This window comes from Pseudomassariella vexata, assembly GCF_002105095.1.
Source record: "Pseudomassariella vexata strain CBS 129021 chromosome Unknown BCR38scaffold_12, whole genome shotgun sequence".
In the NCBI taxonomy this organism is placed as follows: domain Eukaryota; kingdom Fungi; phylum Ascomycota; class Sordariomycetes; order Amphisphaeriales; family Pseudomassariaceae; genus Pseudomassariella; species Pseudomassariella vexata.
Genome location: NW_024467967.1, coordinates 258,138 through 278,151, shown reverse-complemented (window position 1 = coordinate 278,151; position 20,014 = coordinate 258,138). Strand labels below are relative to the sequence as shown.

General features: G+C 51.0%; 7 protein-coding genes across 7 annotated transcripts; 6 read left to right on the top strand and 1 right to left on the bottom strand.

The window, feature by feature from the left end:
• Nucleotides 1-478: 478 nt before the first annotated feature.
• BCR38DRAFT_350366 (amidase) lies at nt 479-2,356 on the top strand (the record flags this gene model as incomplete). The annotated part of the gene is made up of 6 exons (XM_040856559.1): nt 479-766; nt 824-1,096; nt 1,146-1,564; nt 1,610-1,733; nt 1,785-2,187; nt 2,241-2,356. The coding sequence occupies 6 exons, from the start codon at nt 479-481 to the stop codon at nt 2,354-2,356; spliced, it is 1,623 nt and encodes a 540-aa protein (XP_040712421.1).
• A 414-nt stretch (nt 2,357-2,770) lies between these two features.
• On the top strand, nt 2,771-5,463 carry BCR38DRAFT_398001 (copper amine oxidase 1). The gene is made up of 3 exons (XM_040857679.1): nt 2,771-3,351; nt 3,424-3,529; nt 3,583-5,463. The coding sequence occupies exons 1-3, from the start codon at nt 2,996-2,998 to the stop codon at nt 5,203-5,205; spliced, it is 2,085 nt and encodes a 694-aa protein (XP_040712420.1). The 5' UTR covers nt 2,771-2,995; the 3' UTR covers nt 5,206-5,463.
• Nucleotides 5,464-6,773: 1,310 nt separating this feature from the next.
• On the top strand, nt 6,774-7,242 carry BCR38DRAFT_443522 (uncharacterized protein; the record flags this gene model as incomplete). The annotated part of the gene is made up of 1 exon (XM_040860885.1): nt 6,774-7,242. A coding segment is annotated over exon 1 (272 nt), but the record flags the coding sequence as incomplete, so codon positions are not given.
• On the top strand, nt 7,243-10,449 carry BCR38DRAFT_443521 (uncharacterized protein). The gene has a single exon (XM_040860884.1). The coding sequence runs from the start codon at nt 7,353-7,355 to the stop codon at nt 10,200-10,202; it is 2,850 nt and encodes a 949-aa protein (XP_040712418.1). The 5' UTR covers nt 7,243-7,352; the 3' UTR covers nt 10,203-10,449.
• An 807-nt stretch (nt 10,450-11,256) lies between these two features.
• On the top strand, nt 11,257-12,114 carry BCR38DRAFT_526566 (uncharacterized protein; the record flags this gene model as incomplete). Its single annotated transcript, XM_040865360.1, has 2 exons — nt 11,257-11,773; nt 11,834-12,114. 2 exons carry the CDS (start codon nt 11,257-11,259, stop codon nt 12,031-12,033), a joined length of 717 nt encoding a protein of 238 aa, XP_040712417.1. The 3' UTR covers nt 12,034-12,114.
• Nucleotides 12,115-15,394: 3,280 nt separating this feature from the next.
• BCR38DRAFT_443519 (uncharacterized protein) lies at nt 15,395-15,724 on the bottom strand. The gene is made up of 2 exons (XM_040860883.1): nt 15,576-15,724; nt 15,395-15,526 (listed from the first exon to the last, which is right to left on the bottom strand). Exons 1-2 carry the CDS (start codon nt 15,639-15,641, stop codon nt 15,419-15,421), a joined length of 174 nt encoding a protein of 57 aa, XP_040712416.1. The 5' UTR covers nt 15,642-15,724; the 3' UTR covers nt 15,395-15,418.
• A 954-nt stretch (nt 15,725-16,678) lies between these two features.
• On the top strand, nt 16,679-19,119 carry BCR38DRAFT_374924 (major facilitator superfamily domain-containing protein). The gene is made up of 2 exons (XM_040857330.1): nt 16,679-18,354; nt 18,410-19,119. Exons 1-2 carry the CDS (start codon nt 16,978-16,980, stop codon nt 18,662-18,664), a joined length of 1,632 nt encoding a protein of 543 aa, XP_040712415.1. The 5' UTR covers nt 16,679-16,977; the 3' UTR covers nt 18,665-19,119.
• The last annotated feature ends 895 nt before the right edge of the window (nt 19,120-20,014 follow it).

The window sequence follows — 20,014 nt, the reverse complement described above, 5'->3', positions numbered from 1 at the left end:
GGCCACAGCGGGCTTGGCGCGTGATACCTAACTTCTCTTATCATTTGAATCAACTTACGAAAGAGAGTGGATATGGTTCCTGCCTGTGCACCTGTAACCAGTGCGGAATTGCGATCAACGTTATCATGCTGCGATGCGATGCGACATCGGACATATTGGCGCCATGGACAAACCTATCAAGGTGCTACAGCTTACATTGTTGCACATTGTGCGGCCTACGGAACTAGGCTGGGTTGTGGAGTGGAATCCATCGACCTGCGTCGGCCTTTCCTAATCTTGGAATCGCCCTGTCGCTTATTATTGCCATCGATGTGCTGATATGAACGATGGTTGGAATTTGATCCTTGTCATGCTGTTTGCTATAGTCACATTGCTTCAAATACACTCTTGGACAACCACTGCGATTACTATACACTTCTGGCCAAGATCATGAATAACACTCTTATCACTTGATCATCAAAACAGCCAAGTATTCACTATGGGGTCTCAGACTTCTGGAAACTGGAAAGAACTGGCGCAGATCTGCGTCAAGATCCAGCAAGATTCTATACCCAAGCAATGGATGCTGTCGAAAGACAAGTTGCCCTCAGAGGAGACGCTCAATGTCTCATCAGTGCCTTATGATGCTGGCACAATGTCAGCCGAGGAATTGGAGATGACGGCACAGGATGCTGGAGGATTACTGAAGGCATACGAATCCGGGAGATGGACGGTGAAGCAGGTTATTACGGCGTTCTTGAAAAGGGGCACAGTCATGCAACAAATGGTATGGAGACCTTTGTGGAGTGCCTTCAAGATCATGAAGCTGACCGAGTACTCAAAGACAAACTTCGCCACAGAATTCTTGGCCGAAAGTGCGTTGCAGAAAGCAGAGGAGCTTGATGCCCAGTTCAAGGAGACAGGCAAGCTTTCAGGGCCGCTGCATGGCATTCCAGTCTCGGTCAAGGAACACATCGGCATGGACGGCCACATCACGCATGCGGGGTTCGTCAGCAAAATTGGTAATGTTCCGAAGGAAGATGCACTGAGCATCCAATTATTGAAAAAGGCTGGGGCTGTCATCCATGTGCGGACGAATCAACCGCAGTCTCTAATGGTAAGATGATCTCTACCGTAGATGAGTGTTCGACTAATTTAAGGGATAGCATCTTGACAGTAACAACAACATCACAGGAATGACCCTTAACCCTCTGAATCTAAAGCTCTCGCCGGGTGGCTCGTCTGGGGGTGAAGGTGTTTCCGTCGGATCGAAGTGTTCTGTCATTGGAGTAGGGACAGACATCGGTGGAAGCGTGCGAGCCCCGGCAGCTTTCAACGGGTGCTACGGCCTCCGACCCACAGCACTTCGCGTGCCAAACCTAGGCAATTTCGGTATTACGGCCGGACAAGAGAGCATTCGTGGTGTTGTTGGACCCCTTGGCCAGTCTGTTGAGGATCTGGAGTTGTTCATGAGCGCCATTCTTGGGGGCAAGCCGTGGGATGTCGAGACGATGTTGGTGCCTATTGAATGGAGGAAGCTTGCACCGAACAAAGAGATGACGGTTGGGATTCTGTACGACGATGGGTGAGTTGGTTCCCTCAGACGACAGAGACAGAACTAATGGACTAGAATCGTGAAACCACACCCTCCAATGGTCCGAGCGTTGAAAATAGCAGCCGAGAAGCTCAATAGCGCGGGTATCAAAGTTGTCAACTGGGAGCCATTCGAACACCAAAGGGGTTGGGATATTGTGGTATGTTCCTTCCCAGCATTCCTGAATCTCAAAGGCTGATAAAGCGAACAGTCTGCCCTCTACTTCCCGCAAGGTCCCAGTCCGTATCTAGACACATTTGCCGAAACTGGCGAACCCGTTTTGCCCCTAACACAGCACGCGTTTAACTTCAGCAGCAAAGAGCCTTTGACCATTGCCGAGAACTGGAGTCTGAACTACCAAAAAGAAGCATATCGACGTGAATACCATGCCTTGATGAAGGAGAGAGGAGTTGACTTCATTCTCTGCCCAGCGTATCCTGGTGCAGGTGTCTTGCAGGGTATGGCCAAGTACTGGAACTACACTGCTATCTGGAACATATTGGATCAGCCTGCTTCAATATTCCCTAGTGGAGTGAAAGTGGATAAGGATATTGATCGGCCGTATGAGGGCTACACACCGAGAAATGGGCACGATGAGTGGGAATTGAAAGCCTGTAAGTGTGCATCCGACGACAACAAATCGCATGAGTGTTAACAGGTTTACCAGACGATCCAGAGTTGATGCACGGTTTCCCTGTATGCCTGCAACTCGCAGGAAAGCACTTTCACGACGAAGAGGTCCTACAGGCATCAAAGCTGATAGATGCGATTTTGAAGAAGTAAGGGGTTAATGCACGAGCTTTGGAAAAGGGTCTATTCATGTGTACTCTGAACTGGGTTTGGATCTGATTGGGGTATTATGACTTGATTATCTGCACTTCAAGATGTTTCGCTTGCGTGCCATTATGAGTGGTTTGTCCGTATCAACCCGGATAGATAGGATGATATTGAGAAAGATACTGTAGAAGTAGACTGACGATCGATAAGATCTACTCATATGCAACTAGTGGCTAGGCCGCATTGTGAAACCGATCGGGGGGTGTCCGCAACGTTGGGTCGGTCCTATCAGTCGTCAAAAATTAGAGTGAAAAAATTCGGCGATCGTGCAACGGGGCGAGCTTCGTAGAGTACTCCGTAGCATATAATAAGAAGTGGGTCGAGCCTTCGTGGTACTATCACCTGGTACTACCTTTTTCGGAACCGACAAGAGCTACCGCGAAGGCCGTGGGGAGCCGATGACGGTGAATTAAGGAGGATCCGAAGCTACATCAGAAAGTTCGATATGCGACTACGGCGTCCTTTTGGCTCTTGCGATATTGATTCCAAAGTATTTCAGAATTTTGCCGTAGTGATCCTTTCTATGTTGCTCGCGTAAAGTTAGCTGAGGCGGCTTCTCTCCAAAACTCATCATCGGCTTCCAAGATGGCAATTTCGCGGCCACATCCTCTACAGCTCATCTCGGCCGATGAAGTCACGAAGGCCAGTGCGATAGTTCGCAGCATCGCAGAAAAGCAGGGTGTTGCAATTGGGACAAAGTCTGGACTGCGGTTCAAGAATATTTCGCTGCATGATCCACCGAAAGCATTGTTACTACCGTACCTTGACGCAGAAGCTGCAGGAGTTCCTGCGGCTGATAGACCATTCGTCCCGAGACTCATATTGGCGATCTGGAGTTATGATCGAGAGAGCCGGGTGGTGGAAAGCGTCGTCAGTTTGGACTCGGGCACAGAGGTTGCTCAAAGTCAGACGGCCAAGGGGCAACATGGATCTATCGATCGGTAAGTTGAATTTTGTTCAGTCCCTGGGCCTGAGACCTAAAGACGCCGGAATCTGATTCGAGAATATCGTAGAGTCGAGGTACGCGATAGTCAGCAGCGGATGCTGGAGGATCCATTGGTGATAGAGGCTATTGCAAAGCTGAACTTGCCACCAGGGACTATTGTTCAGAGTGATCCAGTAAGTTGTTTGCCCCTGATTTCTGCTGGCAAATGCAGTTAACACGGTGACAGTGGATGTACGGGGCAGACAGGAACTCCAACAAGGATACTCACAAATTCATGCAAGCGCTCCTATATGCGCGGGCACCCGACAACCACCCGGACAGTAATCAGTATGCATTTCCATTGCCTATATCCCCACTTTACGACATATTCGAAGACAAGGTGGTGGAGATTACCAAGTTGGCTACTGGAGGCCAGGAAGATGGACTTGCATACGACACAGCGTCGGACAAGCCTATGGCGCACTGCCAAGCGAACGAGTACCATCCAGACCTTCTTCCTCCAGCAAGGACAGATCTGAAGCCACTGCATGTTATTCAACCCGAGGGACCAAGCTTCACCATCACGGAGGAGAACTGCGTGTCTTGGCAGAAATGGCGCTTCAGAGTGGGCTTCAATTACCGCGAGGGCATGACAGTCCACGATGTGCGTTATGATGGCCGACCTGTGTTCTACCGTCTCTCCGTGAGCGAGATGACAGTCCCCTACGGCGATCCGCGCAGCCCGTTCCACCGCAAGCAGGCATTTGATCTGGGTGATGCCGGGGCCGGAAGTACGGCCAACTGTTTGTCTCTAGGGTGCGACTGCTTGGGTTCCATCGCCTACTTCAGCGGCTATCTCAATGATGAGGAAGGAGCGCCTGTGAAAGCAGAAAATGTCATTTGCTTGCACGAACAGGATGGTGGCGTCGGCTGGAAGCACACCAATTTTCGAACGCGAAACCCGAGCATAGCCCGCGCGAGAAACTTGATCTTGCAGACTATCATCACGGTAGGAAATTACGAGTACATCTTCGCATGGTGCTTCATGCAAAATGGAAATGTCGAGCTTGAGACGCGGGCTACTGGAATCCTCTCAACCGCGCTCATCGATCCTGGCAAAACGAGCGAGTGGGGGAATGTTGTGAACCCAGGGGTCCTGGCGCCAAATCATCAACATCTGTTCAGCTTGCGAGTCGACCCTATGTTGGACGGCGCCAGAAACTCCGTTTTCTACGAGGACAGTATCGCAGTGCCGTACTCCGAGGAAGAGAACCCGCATGGCAATGCCTGGCGCGTGGTCAAGACGCCTTTCGAAACGAGTGGTTTCGTCGACGCCGACCCCTTTGCGAACAGGGTGATCAAGATGGTGAACGAGACGAAGCGGAATCCAATTTCAGGAAATCCTGTGGGGTACAAGCTAGTCCCGCAACCATGTCAGCTCATCCTCGCGGGTGAAAATTCCGTCGTTCGCAAACGGGCCAAGTTTGCTGAGCATCACGTCTGGGTGACCAAATATCGTGACGGCGATCTCTGGGCAGGAGGCAAGTGGACGAACCAGAGTCTGTCCGAGGTGGATGGCGTGTTTGACTACGCAGCACGGAACGAGAAGGTCAGGAATGAGGACGTGGTGGTTTGGTTGACTTTCGGCATGACGCATAACCCCCGGGTTGAGGATTTCCCCGTTATGCCTTCAGAGATTTCAACCATTAGTCTCAAGCCCGCTGACTTCTTCGACCGGAACCCAGCACTTGACGTACCACAGAGTCGGCAGGAGGTTAACAAGAGTGTGCTGGTGTCGGACCCACTGCCGACAGCGAGCAAGATGGTTGGCGGTGGCGATGAGTGCTGCGATGTCAAGTCGAAGCCGTGACCGAGTAAATTGGCAAACATTTTCCGCAGGACCGCGAGGGCTTGGTGGCTCAAATGACCTAAATGGCATATGATGATATTCAAATAGGGAACAGAACAGTCGATCCCATAAGCACTCGACCTGACGAGACATGAAAGAAATACTCATATTGGACTTCAGCTATAGCAACAGAAAGGGATATTATTTGACGTAACCTCGGATGATGCCTGTACACGATGGAATGTATGAAGGCGGCCATCAGAGCATTATGTACAGAGCGATAAGCGGTCTTACTCCCAGTTCGAGAGACACTGACTCAAGTGAGACTTTTATTAATAAAGGTACAACCCTACTGACGTTTCAGCATGCCAGGGGTTATGTCAGTATAAAGTTTTTTAAAGAGCCGGGAGGTCCTACTACTCACGTAAATGATATAATCACGACAGGATATTGGACCTTCGCCGCCAAATAGCCACTGTTTTCGGCCCTTGGTGCCAGCTGGAGTATCTTTTGACTTCCGCTATTTAGGACTAGCACGTACCCTTTTGGTGAGTCGGATGCACTGCGTTATATATTTCAGGCCAAATCCACTCTTCTCATAATTCTAGCTCTTCAGGGTCACTTCAATACATGCTATTCTTACAGTCCGTACGGAAAGATAGACGCTCACTTTGCTTTGCTTCATATATAAAATCTACGTTTGGAAGATAAACTGTTTTGTTTGTTCACATAAAGTGGAAATGAGTGGTCGCAAACCTTGCCTTACAGTATAGTTAGTAAATAACTACTATAATTGAGTAAGACCAAATTCATGTTTAAACAAGGCAATGACAAACCATTTGACTTATTTTAAAGCCGCCCAACAAGCTTCTGGACGATATCGCTGGCAATCTTTACGTCGAGAACACAATCGAGATCTTGACTTAGGATATTGATGAGAAGGGACACGCCTTTGCCTCTCTGTCAAAGAACTGTCGCCGTTGGTCCTTAGTCACACAGCTGTATCGATACAGTTGTGTTGAGATCCCAGATTCTCTGGCAGCCATTTTCCTCATTCGCATGCTCGCAATCAATCTTCCTGCGCAGAATCCACACCATTATTGTTTGGTCAACATATGGCTCTTCTCATCACACCGATACCGCTGAGAAAAGGGTGAATCGGCTGTGGCACCAGCTCCTAAACCTCTTCCCGGCCCAGCATCTGAGGACGCTTTGCAGGAACCTCATCTAAATTTCTTCTCATAATCTAGGACGTCCAGACGTCTAACCTAGCTTGCTTTCGATCCTTAGTATGGGGTGATTAGACCATGGAGATACCCCAAGGCCCCAAATGGCCTGCGAAGCGTCCACCTACTGCTTTAACATTGGTTACGTAGTCGACACGACGCAACACCGGATCCTTTGCGGCGCATACAAAGTCTTCTACCATATCCGGCCGTCCTCAAATTCCCATGCTATCGGCATCCCATTCCACCTCTTCGAAGACAAGCCAACACTTGCCTGGGTCAAGACAGCGACCCACATGCAAACTGGCAACCCGCCACTGAACGAGCTAAACCATACTTGAGGAGCGACTTTGAGCTTGGACCTATACGGGGCGGGGCGGAGAAGACTCTCGTTATCGATCGCGATGCCAGCGGTGGCTTTACTCTCGATCACAGTATCTTGGTTTCGTGCAGACTGCAGAGGGAGCTTAGGCTGTGAATCGGAGTATGCGGAAGCTGACGAGAGAGTGATCAGGAAATTTGGGAAGGGGCCGATTGTGGTCACGCGGAGTACGCATAATGGCAAGGGACAGAGTGCGAATATGACGCTTCCGCATTTGCGCCATATGGCGGACTATTTTCAGTCGTTTCCGAGGGACGGGGTGAATTTGGCCATGGTCTGCCGCTGCATGGGTAGTTAGTGATCGATCATTAATGCCATTACTCCTTTGTTGTTTTCGATTCCCCGGTGCGGACCGTTTCCTAAGCGAAAGGCAACGATGAGTGGCGTCCGTGGATATCCACAGTGCGTGGTTGTGTAATTGAATTAGGCTATCACGAAACCCCGCTACGGAATGACGAGCACCTTCCAAGATAAGATAACTCCCCGATCAGACCTCATCACTACTTTCGCCTAAAGCTCCCCTCTTTCTCCATCTCTTCCTACTCACGCTCAGCAAAGAGATGGAGTTCGAAAAGAGTGAATTGCCGCCCTACACTGTGGCTGACACCCCTCAATGGCGCAGGCGCCGTCCGGGACTGTTGCGCCGCTCACGAGCTGTGAAATTCGTCGCCCTCGCCTGTCTGGGCTTCATCGTCTACGCACAGTGGACCCAGCTAACGCCGTCGTCGACCAGCAAACGGGCTCCGACGTCGCTGTCAATTGAGAGGCTGGAAGCTGATCTCAGGACCTGCTCCAAGCTACGCACGAAGCCCACTGATCCAATTGGCCTAGGTCGTGAGCGCAATGCTCGCTACATCGATGGCCACAAGCCGACACTCATCAAGAATGCCACCGTCTGGGTTGGCGAAGCTGTCGAGGGCACCAGCGCGGAGGACTCGTGGGCTGGGAAAGGATTTGAGTGGATCAATGCCGACGTTTACTTGGAGTACGGGCTTATCAAGCAGGTCAGCAAAGACCTCGACTTGAGCTCTGTTTCATCCGACTACCTCGTCTACGACGCCAAGGGCAGACAGCTCACCAGCGGCATCATCGACATGCACAGCCATGCCGGAGTGGGATCTCTTCCCGAGCTGGTCGGAAACCAGGATGTTAATGAGATGTCGTCTGACACCACTCCCTATGTCCGCTCCATCGACGGATTGAGCCCACTTGATCACCAGATCCAAGTCATCAAGTCGGGAGGTGTCACGACCAGTCTCATCCTGCCCGGTTCAGGCAACAACATTGGCGGAGAAGCCTATGTCATCAAGCATGCAGTCGGCAAGCCCGACGGCCGCGAAGAGATTTCGGCTAGTGACATGCTTGCCGACCCGGACCGCACCTGGCGATACATGAAGATGGCCTGCGGTGAAAATGCCAAGCGCATCTACGGCAAGGTGGGTGAACATGGGCCCGTCAGTCGTCTCGGCGAGTCCTACGAGTTCCGCCATGCCTTCGAGACGGCAGCAACCCTGGTTCGCGAACAAAATGATTGGTGCGACACAGCTGAGACCTCCGGCGTCAGACACATGGATAGTTACCTCCCGCAGGACCTGAAATGGGAATCACTCGGTGCGGTGCTTCGTGGCCAGGTCCATGTCAACACGCACTGCTACACGGTGCCTGATCTCGAGGCGTTCGTGGACCACACCAATGAGTTCAAGTTTCCAGTTCGCGCGTTCCACCACGCCCATCAAACTTATCTCGTTCCTGAGATCTTGAAGCGAGCGTGGGGAGGTGCGCCAGCGAGTGCGCTGTTCGCGGACAACATGTGGTACAAGGCTGAGGCTTACATCGGGTCTGAGTTTGCCGGCAAGACATTGTGGGAGAATGGGTTGACGCCCATCTACGTCAGTGACAACCCCGTTTTAAATGCCCAGCATGTCGTCTTTGAGGCCGCAAAGTCTTTCGGATACGGCTTGCCATACCATGCCGCGTTGGCGTCTGTTACGACTGCCCCAGCCGAACGTCTCGGTCTGGGAGAACGATTGGGCAAGATCAAGCCCGGCTTTGACGCCGATGTCGTCGTCTGGGATAGCGACCCGATGAGTGTTGGTGCTACGCCTGTTCAGGTTTGGATCGATGGCACAGCGCAGTACGAGGATCCCGTCGAATTGAGAAAACCTCTCAGCGGACCGATTGCTACGGACAAGAGCATCAAGTCTGTTCCGGAGGAGCCAATTACTGCCCCCAATGTTGTTTTCACCGGCATTACGACATCCTTTTTGTCAAATGACCTTTCAAGTCTGGATGACAGCGGTGCAAACTTCACCGTAGTCATCTCCAATGGCAAGATCAGCTGCATCGGCACTTGCGTTCGAGAATTCGAAGCGGCCGCTAAATCGGGCACCAGTGTCATCAATCTCAACAACGGCCACGTTACCCCATCCTTCGTTGCCTTTGGCTCGCTACTCGGTTTGAACGCAATCGACGCCGAAAGGGTTACCGACAACGGGGCCAGCACAGAACACTTCAGCCGTGGCGTCGATGGTCTGCGTCTCGACACGAAGAAGCTGCACTACGCGCATAAATACGGTGTCACTCGTGCCATCTCGGCGCCCAAGTTCACAGGAAAAATGACACACTTTGGTACCAGTGTGGGTTTCAACACCGGTGCCCTGCACTCGTTAGAGGAAGGTGCTGTCTTTGCCGATGACGTCGCCGTCCACTACACGCTTGACGACGCTTCCAAGAGCGGTGTTGGGTCGATCTCCGCTGCTTTGGGACAGCTTAGGCAGAAACTGCTGAAGGCCGTTGAGGCTGAGCGTGAAGGAGAAAATGTGGCCGATGAGTATAATGAGGTGGCATTCCTTCGGAAGGTCGTGGCCGGTCACATACCGCTTGCCTTGACAGTCCATGATGCTGACGGCATCGCGGATGCGCTGAAGCTGAAGAGTACGGTGGAAGAAGCCAGCAACTCCACCCTGACCGTTGTCATCATCGGCGGCGCTGAATCTCATCTAATCGCCGACGAGCTAGCTGCGGCGAAAGTGGGCGTTGTTCTTGCACCGCTGCAATCGTACCGTGTAACTTGGGACCAGCGCCGGGCTCTGACGGGCGCGCCGTTGACGAACGGGACTGCCATCGATAAACTGGTTGACGCAGGTGTACTGACTGCCATTGGTATCGAGGAGGATTCTTTGGTTAGCAACATGGGTTTGCTCGCGGGTATTGCGTATAAAAATAGTGGCAAGAGGCTAAGCCAGAAGGAGGCTTTGGATTTGGTGGGTGGGAATGTGTATAAGATGCTCGGGCTGAAGGGAGCAGAACAGATGGGGGATTTTGTCGTGTTTGAGGGTAGTCCGTTGGAGGTTGGGGGCCGCGTGAGGGCTGTTGGGAGGGGCAAGGGGCAGGTGAGTTTGTTTGTTTGATTGTCTGGCATTTGGAATATCAAGATCGGAGAGTATCTCACTTCCGAACACGTAATATATTTGAGCTCATTCCATCGAAAAATGCTCCTAGTTGACGACTGTCACCGCAAAGTAGAAGCAGATTTGTGTAATGTTCGCACTTAACAGGGTAACCAGTTCCGGGGGGTTGAGGCCACGGGGCATCTTTACCACCTTTGCAGATAGACCTATTCATAGCATTAATTCTGGCTCGTACTTCGGACCCGACATTTCAGATATGCGCTTCCGGGAAAATACGTATTTATTAGCCATGCGGATTAGTGATCGTGACAGCGCGCTTCGCTTCTTCTATTCGCCCGCGGTTCAGATGTATAGTTCAATTGCGCTACCTCCGTAGTCATCTATCAAGACGACATCCCTGACATGTACGAGCACTCGGTTAGTTCCCGACGATTCGGGGTGAGCATCTTCATCGGACCATTGTCTGGCCTGGATATCCCTGACTTACACAAACCTTCTTGAGAGCCCAGTTTCCAATGCCAGAGTATTGTGGTCGTTTTTTCAGATCAGATGAACTCTGCTGTTTATATCCGGTCCATGTCACATTTGGTCCGATGTACTGCATCAAAGACTTCCAGCAGCCGTCGCACTCAGCTCCTGTGCTAGTGGCGAAGAACAGATAGACCGAATTAACAACGGGGCCGGAGTTTGGTCAACTAATGCCTGGATATGAGTAAGGCTTTGGATTTAATAATCCAGTACTTGAACTTTGAGCTGTCAAAGGCACAGAGAACGGATAGTATGCGAACCCTCTCTGTTCTTGGGATGGGGGTTGATTGGATGACGCAAGTTTAGACGCCACATTATTACACAATCCTTGAATGCCGAGACGGAACGGGTGCAGCAAATATTCGAGCGATCCAGCTCAGAGCGATAAGCTAATAGCACTATGTATAAGCGTCCGACTTGTCTCTTAACCTAATATAAAACATCTCGCCAGCTGCTTTTGACCCAAAATTACCACATCATAAACCTCACCATCACATAATCCCACACTCGCTGTTCTGCTCATTCAATGCATTTCACAAACACCCTCGCCCTCGCCCTCCTGGCTGTATCCTCCTGTAGCGCCCGACCAACCCCCATCCCGCAAAGCAACTCCCCAACTATCAGCAACGAAAATACCAACAATGGCCTTAGCAGCTCTGTTGGACCTGCTGTGGTCAGCGCTCCGGTCCTTGATCAAGCGATACCCAACGGCGAAATCCAAGGCCAATGCCAACAAACCCAGCTCTGGGATGAAAAGTCCCATACATGCCAGTGCCGCGAGGGCACCGTGTGGGCCGGCAAGCAACTGGGCTGTCTTGACCTTTCCAAACCATGGGAGCTGCCCGTTGTGCCACCACAGACTCCGAATACAGAACCCATCAAGCCGCCCCCTCAGTTCCAACTCCCCACAGTTCCGAGCATGAAAGCCCCTGCTGAGAAGACGCGGAGGGCCGCTCATGCTGGGCAGTTGATTCCGGAGCCGAAGTGTAAAGGGCAGGAGAAGGCATATTGTGCTAAGTCCATAACGACTTGGTTTCCGTATGGTGAGTCACTTGAAGTTTCCTAGGATGCTAGGGCATATGCTGATGCGAGTCTGGGTTCAGAGAAGAAGAGCTCTCCAGTCGCACAGGGAAACCAGACAGGAAAAGCTTTTCAGAAGAGACAGAGTGGCCATAATGGTCAGAATAGCCAGTGCCTTGATGATGGCCTGAACCATGCATTCTGTTGCGTACCGGGCAAGGAGGCCGAGTATCTGCAGAACAACTGGGGTGTCTTTGGACTCTTCAGTGGTGCATTTGATTGATCGACATGTCTTATCGTACCAAGAAAGCTCAGAGGCAGTAGTACCGGCGAGTATAACTGAGAGTGCTATGTCGCCTGTGTGAGCAGAAACTAGAGCGCAGAATGGATACGGTAGTCAGTATATTTATGCTTGGTTTCATATATTTACTTAGCAGTTAGATGACTCTTGAAACCTGTGTGGTCAAAACATTACAAAGTCGATCCATTGTATGCAAGGAAGAATCACATACTTTTGTTAGTCACCAATGTTCTGATCTTCCCCTTCTTTGTTGGCTACTTTACGATTGTTCTTATTATCGCTGCCACTGTTGCCCTGTTAGAAGCTCATTCGTACCGGTAGCCTCAAATTCATAACACTGAATACTATGTGTCCTCATAATATAAAATGGCGCATTGAGGTATTTATGTTGATTAGGACCAATATTGAGTCCCCTTTTTATTTTTACTACAATGGATTGTTACGAGCCTGCGTCGAAGTTGGATGGCATCCTACATGTTTCAAAGAGGCAACGCTCGTTATTCTGGCCAAGCCAGGCAAAAAGGATAAAACGGCAGTACGCTCATATCGACCTATTGCCCTCCTATCCGTACTTGGGAAAGGCCTTGAAAGACTTATTGCAAAACGCCTCTCCTGGGTCGCAGTAAAGCACCGAGTCCTGCATAGCCAACAATTCGGAGCGCTCCCAAAACGATCATGTGGCGATCTGATTTCAGCTGTAATCCATGATATAGAAACCGCTTGGCAACAAGGAAAATTTACCTCTATGCTGACGATGGACATCAGAGGTGCATTCGACTCCGTCCTACCAGGCAGACTGGCACAGCGCCTCCACCGCCAAGGCTGGCCGGAAAACCTGGTACGCTGGGTTTATAGCTTTGCCACGCAGCGAAAGGGGAGAATACGGCTAGACGGGGAAACCGGAGACACCTTTGACCTCGAATGTGGACTTCTGCAAGGATCGCCTGTCTCGCCGATCCTCCTCCTTCTATATATCGAGCCCGTATTTAAGCTGGGCACCTGCCGACCTGGACGCAAGCGCTCGCGATTCGGCTACGTGGACGACATAGCTATACTGTCAAGCTCTAGTTCCCTAGAAGAAAATTGCACTATACTGGCCGAAGAGTGGAAAGCAGCACTCGACTGGAGCATGTCTGAGGGTATCACGTTCGACCCCGACAAGACTGAGCTAATACACTTCACAAGAAGAGGGAGAGATGCAAACCCACCCATTACCACTACGCAACAGAATGGAACGATCCACACTATTCAACCCATCAAAATCGGTGCTGCACTCAGGTGGTTAGGCGTCTACTTCGATAGAAAGCTTAGCTTTAAGGCCCATGTCAAATTCGTCTCAGCTAAAGCTCTACAGGTTGCTAACGGACTCCGGTCGTTAGGAAACACAATCAGAGGGGCCCCAACACGACTACTCCGTCAATCTGTAATCGCGTGCGTGCTCCCCGTGCAATTCTACGCCTCGGAAGCATGGTGGCCGTCTGCCAGACAGAACAAGAATGGACGCATTATCTCAAACCGGGTCCAATCCCTAGCTGACCAAATGGATCGAACGCAGAATACCGCAATGAGAGCCATGCTTCCTGTATATAGGACCACGCCAATACCGATCCTGCAACGGGAAGCGGCACTACCGCCAGCAGAAATCGCACTCGACGCAAAACTCTATGCGGCTTCTGTTAGATTACACAAACTGGATAGCCGCCATCCCTTACGCAGGAGGCTCAGACATCCTACGGGCCCCGATTCGAGGTTAAGGCGTATGGCGAGCCTAACCTCAGATACTGCAGAATATATAGATCCTCTGCAAATACCGCCCTGGGAGCAGGCTGGCGAATGGTCCATCACCCTCGCCAAGATCGGTTATATCCCAGGACAGTCAAAGGAGGAGGCTGCCCGCTCGTTTCTACAAAGGATAAACCAGTTTTCAAAGCGCGATATAATAATCTATACAGACGGCTCGCTGGCTACCCATAGCGACAGGACCTTAGCTGGAGCAGGCTGGGCTGGTTATCAGGCCAGTAAAAGACTACTCTGCGGGTCCGAACTACTGGGCTCTCAGATAGAGGTATACGATGCGGAAGCCCACGCAGCACTACGGGGGCTTCAGAAGGCTGTAAAGCTTCCGTCCAACAGCATGGCAGATAACGTCCACATCTGCCTCGATAATCTCGCGGTTGCGGGTAGGCTCATCTGTCCAAGTCCCGGAAGCAGTCAAGCAAAATTCACCGCCTTCCAAGAGCTGTCCAAAACCTGGTCACAGAGAGAGCGAAAACCCTGGACATCCCCGGGACAAGTGTATATCTGGTGGTGCCCAGGACACGTAGGCATCCCCGGAAACGAAGAAGCAGATGTCCAGGCCAAAGCGGCCTGTGAGCAACCACCCAAGACACAACACCCGGCCTCATTCGCACATATAAAGAGAATCGCGAGATCCTACACTTGGAAGAGTTTCAACGATCGATGGGCCACTACCTGCCCTCAACAGTATCGAGATCTAGGGATCGCTATCCACCCGCGACCCCCCGAACTTGGCCTGCCCCGGCAACACCTAGGCAGATTACTCGCAGCGAGGTCGCACCACGGGGATTTCGTGACCTACCACGAGAGACTCCAGCATCGCGACGCACTGCTAAACTGCGGGTGTGGAAAGACAAAGACACCAGTCCACTTCTACTTTTGCAAGCGCGGCCGCAAGGCCACGCCCAGTCATCTAAAAGCGCATATGGCCAAGAATAGTATAGATTCCCTCCTAGGCACGGCCAAGAGAGCTCGTTTGTTTTGCCAATGGGCGGAGGAGACCAATTTCTTTACTGAGATCTGCCCATCGCACTGAACAGGAATGTTAGATGAAGACAGTCCCCTGTAACATAGATTCGACTAGCATAGACCATGCCGGCACTGCGCCCGGCACGTCTCACGTGATGAGACGTTAAATTTCAATCAATCAATCAACCAGTTAGGACCAATAGTATCCATGTGTAACGAAACCTCTAATAGTCTAGCTGCGTAAACCACTAAAGAGTCTGTAAGGGTTTGTGCTAGTAAGTAAGTCCTGCTGCGGAGTCCTCAAGCAATAATATCGGGGTTTGACGTATGGAGTATAGGGCTCTGGGTAACTGAAGTATTCAAGTAGGGTAACTGGGAATAGAGTCGTCAAGGCAGTTTGCCTCACCAATGGGTTAGATTGATGCTTAGATTGATCACTGAAGTAGAGACTGTCTATCTATGAAATGCCTGGGAGTCCTGTCCCTTATATATCCATTCCCTCCTTCACTGATAACTGGGGCCATTAGATCCTTCATGGATACTATTGGTCCTAACTGGATATGTTGGATCATTTCATATCCAAATGATCCACCCTTGTAAGTCACGTGACTTGTGATCCTTGTACTAGCTGGCTCCTCCTGCAGCTAGCCACTCCTGTGTGACTTTCCCCTCCTTCTTTGTCCTGTATCCACTGGGCCTGCCATCGGGCCTGTTGCGTTGGTTAGAATCGTAGATTCGTAACACCCATATGCACTCACATCAAGCTTTTTGGAATGAGACGCCGATGTGAGATGAAGCAGCGACATGGCAGAACTTATTAACATTTATTTTTCATAGGATCTGAAGGAGGCATCCTAACTCCGATATGTCTCTGATGCGAGTGCATATGGGGTGTGAATTGTTGTATTGGGAAAGGATGGCCAGGTCAGCTATTCTGGCCTGGCAGAGCTCTTTTATAGCTCTTATATATCTTATCTATAGCTATAGGGTAACCCCCCATGGGGTCACGTATCAGTCTCTTAAATGTAGATTAAGAGCCTGTCGCCTCTACGACGACAGTCGAATCAGGCTATGAACTTTGTAGCCCTTTCCTAGCAAGATCTCTAAGAAATTTAGGAGATGACGAATAAAACCTGCTTAGCCTATTGGAGAGAAGAAGCCCTTCGTGTGTTAGGCAACTTTGGTGGGCTTTGCCAAGACCACCAAGGTTACCACGTGACTTAGCCCTTCGGGACTAAGTCCAACCTTCGTGCTCCATAGGACTAGATAGAATGTCATGCTTTTACAACCTCACAAATCTTTGACCACCTTTGCGTGTAACAATGTGCCAGGCATCTCGTTATACACAACTAGACGTGAATGTGTATTTTTATACACGCGCAATTTGATGAGATCTAGTATCCGCCAAGCGGTAATGGTCCCGTTCTGATCTAAACTCGTATGACTCTACACAGCACATCGTGGAGAAACTTAGGCACGTCATATGAGGGATGGCCTGGAATCAAGCTGGGAATATCCCTACACCTCAACATTGGCAGTTGAGTCTCCACTGCCAATCTGCGGTAATATGCGGGGACTCCATGTTAGTATTAGGAATGGTACTAGTCAATGGTCTATAACCTGGAGAAGCAGTTCTAGAAGCGGGACCGCAAAGACCCGAACGCGGGACTTTACATAAACTTCTTTTTGTGCATCGTCAATATGTTGGGTGTAAACATTCGGAGCCGGTCCAAGTGGGGCTCTGAAGACTTACTGTCCTTTCATCGGAGGCGTTGATCAGGCCAATCGGAAGGTTACCACGCGTTGCTGCAGAGCCAGCCGTTCATCAAATCCCGCTTATCTCTCAACTCTAATTAACGAACGGAAAATGTAATGCAAGATACTCTTTCCCCACATGCATGTAGTATCAACTTATCACTATCGTACGAGTCAGTATGCGTATGCCTATCAGGCCCTTATCTCCTCAGTGCTTCTGTAGCATGGGAGCCCCGTCCGTGATCCAGTACCGGCACGCAGGGGTATAGATAGGCCGAATACGATACGCCTACTTACAAATAAACACAAGACATACCATGTATTTACTCGCAGATCCGAACGTGTCCGTCATGATCATGAGATGAGCTTGACATCCAGACTACCAACCACCTAGCCATATCCAAAATGCCAGAAACTTGGGACGACCCCTCGTGGCCCCCAGGCACGGTCCGCATCGAACTGCTCACCCAAGACGAGCCCACCCAAATCATCCTACAACCACGCCCGACCGCCAACCCTAATGACCCGCTCAACTGGCCCCAATGGCGCAAGTACCTCAACTTCGGCATGGCCATCTTCTACGCCCTCATGGTATACGCGCAAATCAACGCCACGGGCCCCACCTGGGGTCCCATGGGCGACGAGCTAAACTTCAGCACCGAGACGCTGAATAACACCTACGCCATCGGGTGCGCGACCTTGGCATTGGGCGCGTTCATGTTGGTTCCGTTTGCGCTCAAGTACGGACTAAGACCGATTTACATCTTGAGCAGTGCCGCGCAGTTGGGGGTTATGGTGTGGGCCGCTCATACGCGCACGGCGGGGGATTGGTGGGGGATTAATGCGTTGCAGTGCTGGTTGGGATCGCTGGGGGAGTGTTTGGTGCAGATGACGGTCGCGGATGTGTTTTTTGTGCATCAACGCGGTTTGATGAACTCCATTTATGTTTGGGTGGCCAATGTGGGTGGAAATCTCGCCGTGGTTGCCTCGGGATTCATTACGGAATCAATGGGCTGGCGGTGGGTCTGGTGGTGGTGCGCTATTCTGTTCGGGATCCAGCTCGTCATGTTCATTTTTGGATTTGAGGAGTCCAAGTTTGACTGGCGTGGGGCCGTTCAGGGGACTCCATGGGGGGAAGATGTTGTGTTGAGCGACAAGACGATTGGGGACAAGGTTGCGGTTGATCCTGAGAAGCACGCGTCGTCGGAGCCATCGCCGGTTCTCAGTATTGTCCAGATCGATCCCAGCATTCCTCGAAAGACGTACTGGGAAATGCTTCTGGGGACGACCACGACAAAAGGCCCATGGCAGTTGTTCGCAAGACATGGCTACCAACCCTTTCTCATCCTGTTCACCATCCCGGGAGTGGCGTACATGTCTCTGGTCTACGCCGTGCTCCTCGCTTGGTCCACGGTATTTTCAGCAGCACTAAGCACTTATATGATCGAAGCACCGTACAACTTCTCCTCGTCGCAGATCGGACTCATGAACTTGGCCCCTTTTATCGGCAACACACTCGGGTCTGTCATTTGTGGTCCACTCAGCGACCAAGTGATTCTCAAACTTGCGCGACGAAACAACGGCATATACGAACCCGAAATGCGACTTTGGCTTTTCGTGCCCTTTATCCCTTTCCAGGTTGCCGGTGCGTTCTGGTTTGGCTATGCTCTGCAAGACGGTCAGTCTTGGGTCAACGTGGCTCTGGCATTCGGCATCTGCAATTTCGGCACAGCACCGATTTCCAGCATTGCCCTCACGTACATGACGGATGCATACAACGAGGTACGTGAGCTTCCATCTATGAATAGCATGGGAGATAATAACGCAAATACTACAGATCATCGGTGACGCTCTGGTTGCCCTCACCTTTTCGAGAAACACCTTGAGCACCATCTTCGTCTTCGCCATGACACCGTGGATCGCCGATGTTGGCATGGCCAACGTTTTCAACACAATCGGTGCCATCGGGTCCGCCGTCTTGGTTTTCGCTTTTGCCTTCATCTGGAAGGGCAAGGAGTGGCGTTTCAAGAACGCCAAACGCTACAAACACTATGCTGCGAGGCAGTTCGACCCGCGGCCCATACAAAACTAACTGTCCAGCATGTTTGTGGGTGTTGAATAAACAATGGTGTACGGGGGATAGTAGGAAAAGTGTTTGAAGTGGATTGTATTAATGTTATTGAATAAGAACTACCAGCTAGGTGTTACGTCGAGGGGAGGCTTTATCATGAAGCTTGACCCCAATTTGTAATATGGGTTGGTGATCATAGCCATCCTTGAGCCAGCGAGTCTAAAGAAATCCACTACGTCTAGTGGATAGTACCAGTGTGAAGAATCACCTGTCATTCGAGACAGTAGCCCAATACCACGCCTTTTCCTCAGAGCCAGATGAACATGAGGTGTCTCCCACTGCCACCATGTGATCCGTGGGATCTGGTTCAGTATCAAAACTTAGGCCATTTTCCAGGTCCTGGGAAATATCGCCAGCGAAGAGTCTGGTGAAGTAACAAAGTCAGACATCGTTATTTTCTTGGCAAGATACCGCCCTGGTGAACACTCACATAGTACTGGCATTGCCAACCTTTGGCCACACGACGATGAGGCAGCTACCATGGCGTGCAACCCACTGTGCGTCTCGATTGCTGAAATCAACGTTCAAGACCGAGCCCGGGCGGGAGGCCACAAATTCAGCGAGGCCTCTGCAGTCGGCGACAGTAGGGTTTGTGACGTTGGCGATCGCCTTGCAGACAGTTTTGCGGTTGCAAGTCTCGGCAGATGTGACCACAGAAGCTTGGGTGTCTTTGGAGGAGAGCTGAGGAATTTCGTAGGCAAGAAATCCTCCGCCGTTCTGGATGCTGTTTGTGTCCGTACTTGGTTTTCCCAAATAGCTGGGGAGTGCCTGGACAGTCAAGGCAAGGAGCCCAGCAGCGAACATGGCGAGGCTTTGGAGCTGCATGCTGATTAGAGGGGACTGATGATGCTCAGGTTAGTCCATGGAGCAAATGAGATGTTTGGAATATGTTCTCGGGTTGCCAAAAGTTGTGAGGATCAAGATGGTGGTGAAGACGATGTTTGGAGACTGGATAAGAAATAAGTACGACGAAGCGGGAAGAAATCGGAGAGAGGCCATATGGTCGGAAGACTTCGAAAAGATGACGCTAGGTTTCGCATGTGCGCCTTCCCTTAAACATCGAGATCCAAACTGGCAAGTGGAGATTTCGCGGCTTCCACTGTCGAGAAACTGTTGTGGGATGCTGGCGTACACACGGAGAGTCATATCACATGCGACTCGCCTCCGTTCCTTTATTTGGCATGCGGGAAATCCAAGACGGGACCCCCCTCCTTTTCATCATTCGAGGAACATCCATATGTAATGAAAGAGGCCCAACCCAAGTCACCGCATTTCCCCTTGCCAAGAGGTTTTGTCCACAAACTTCTATTA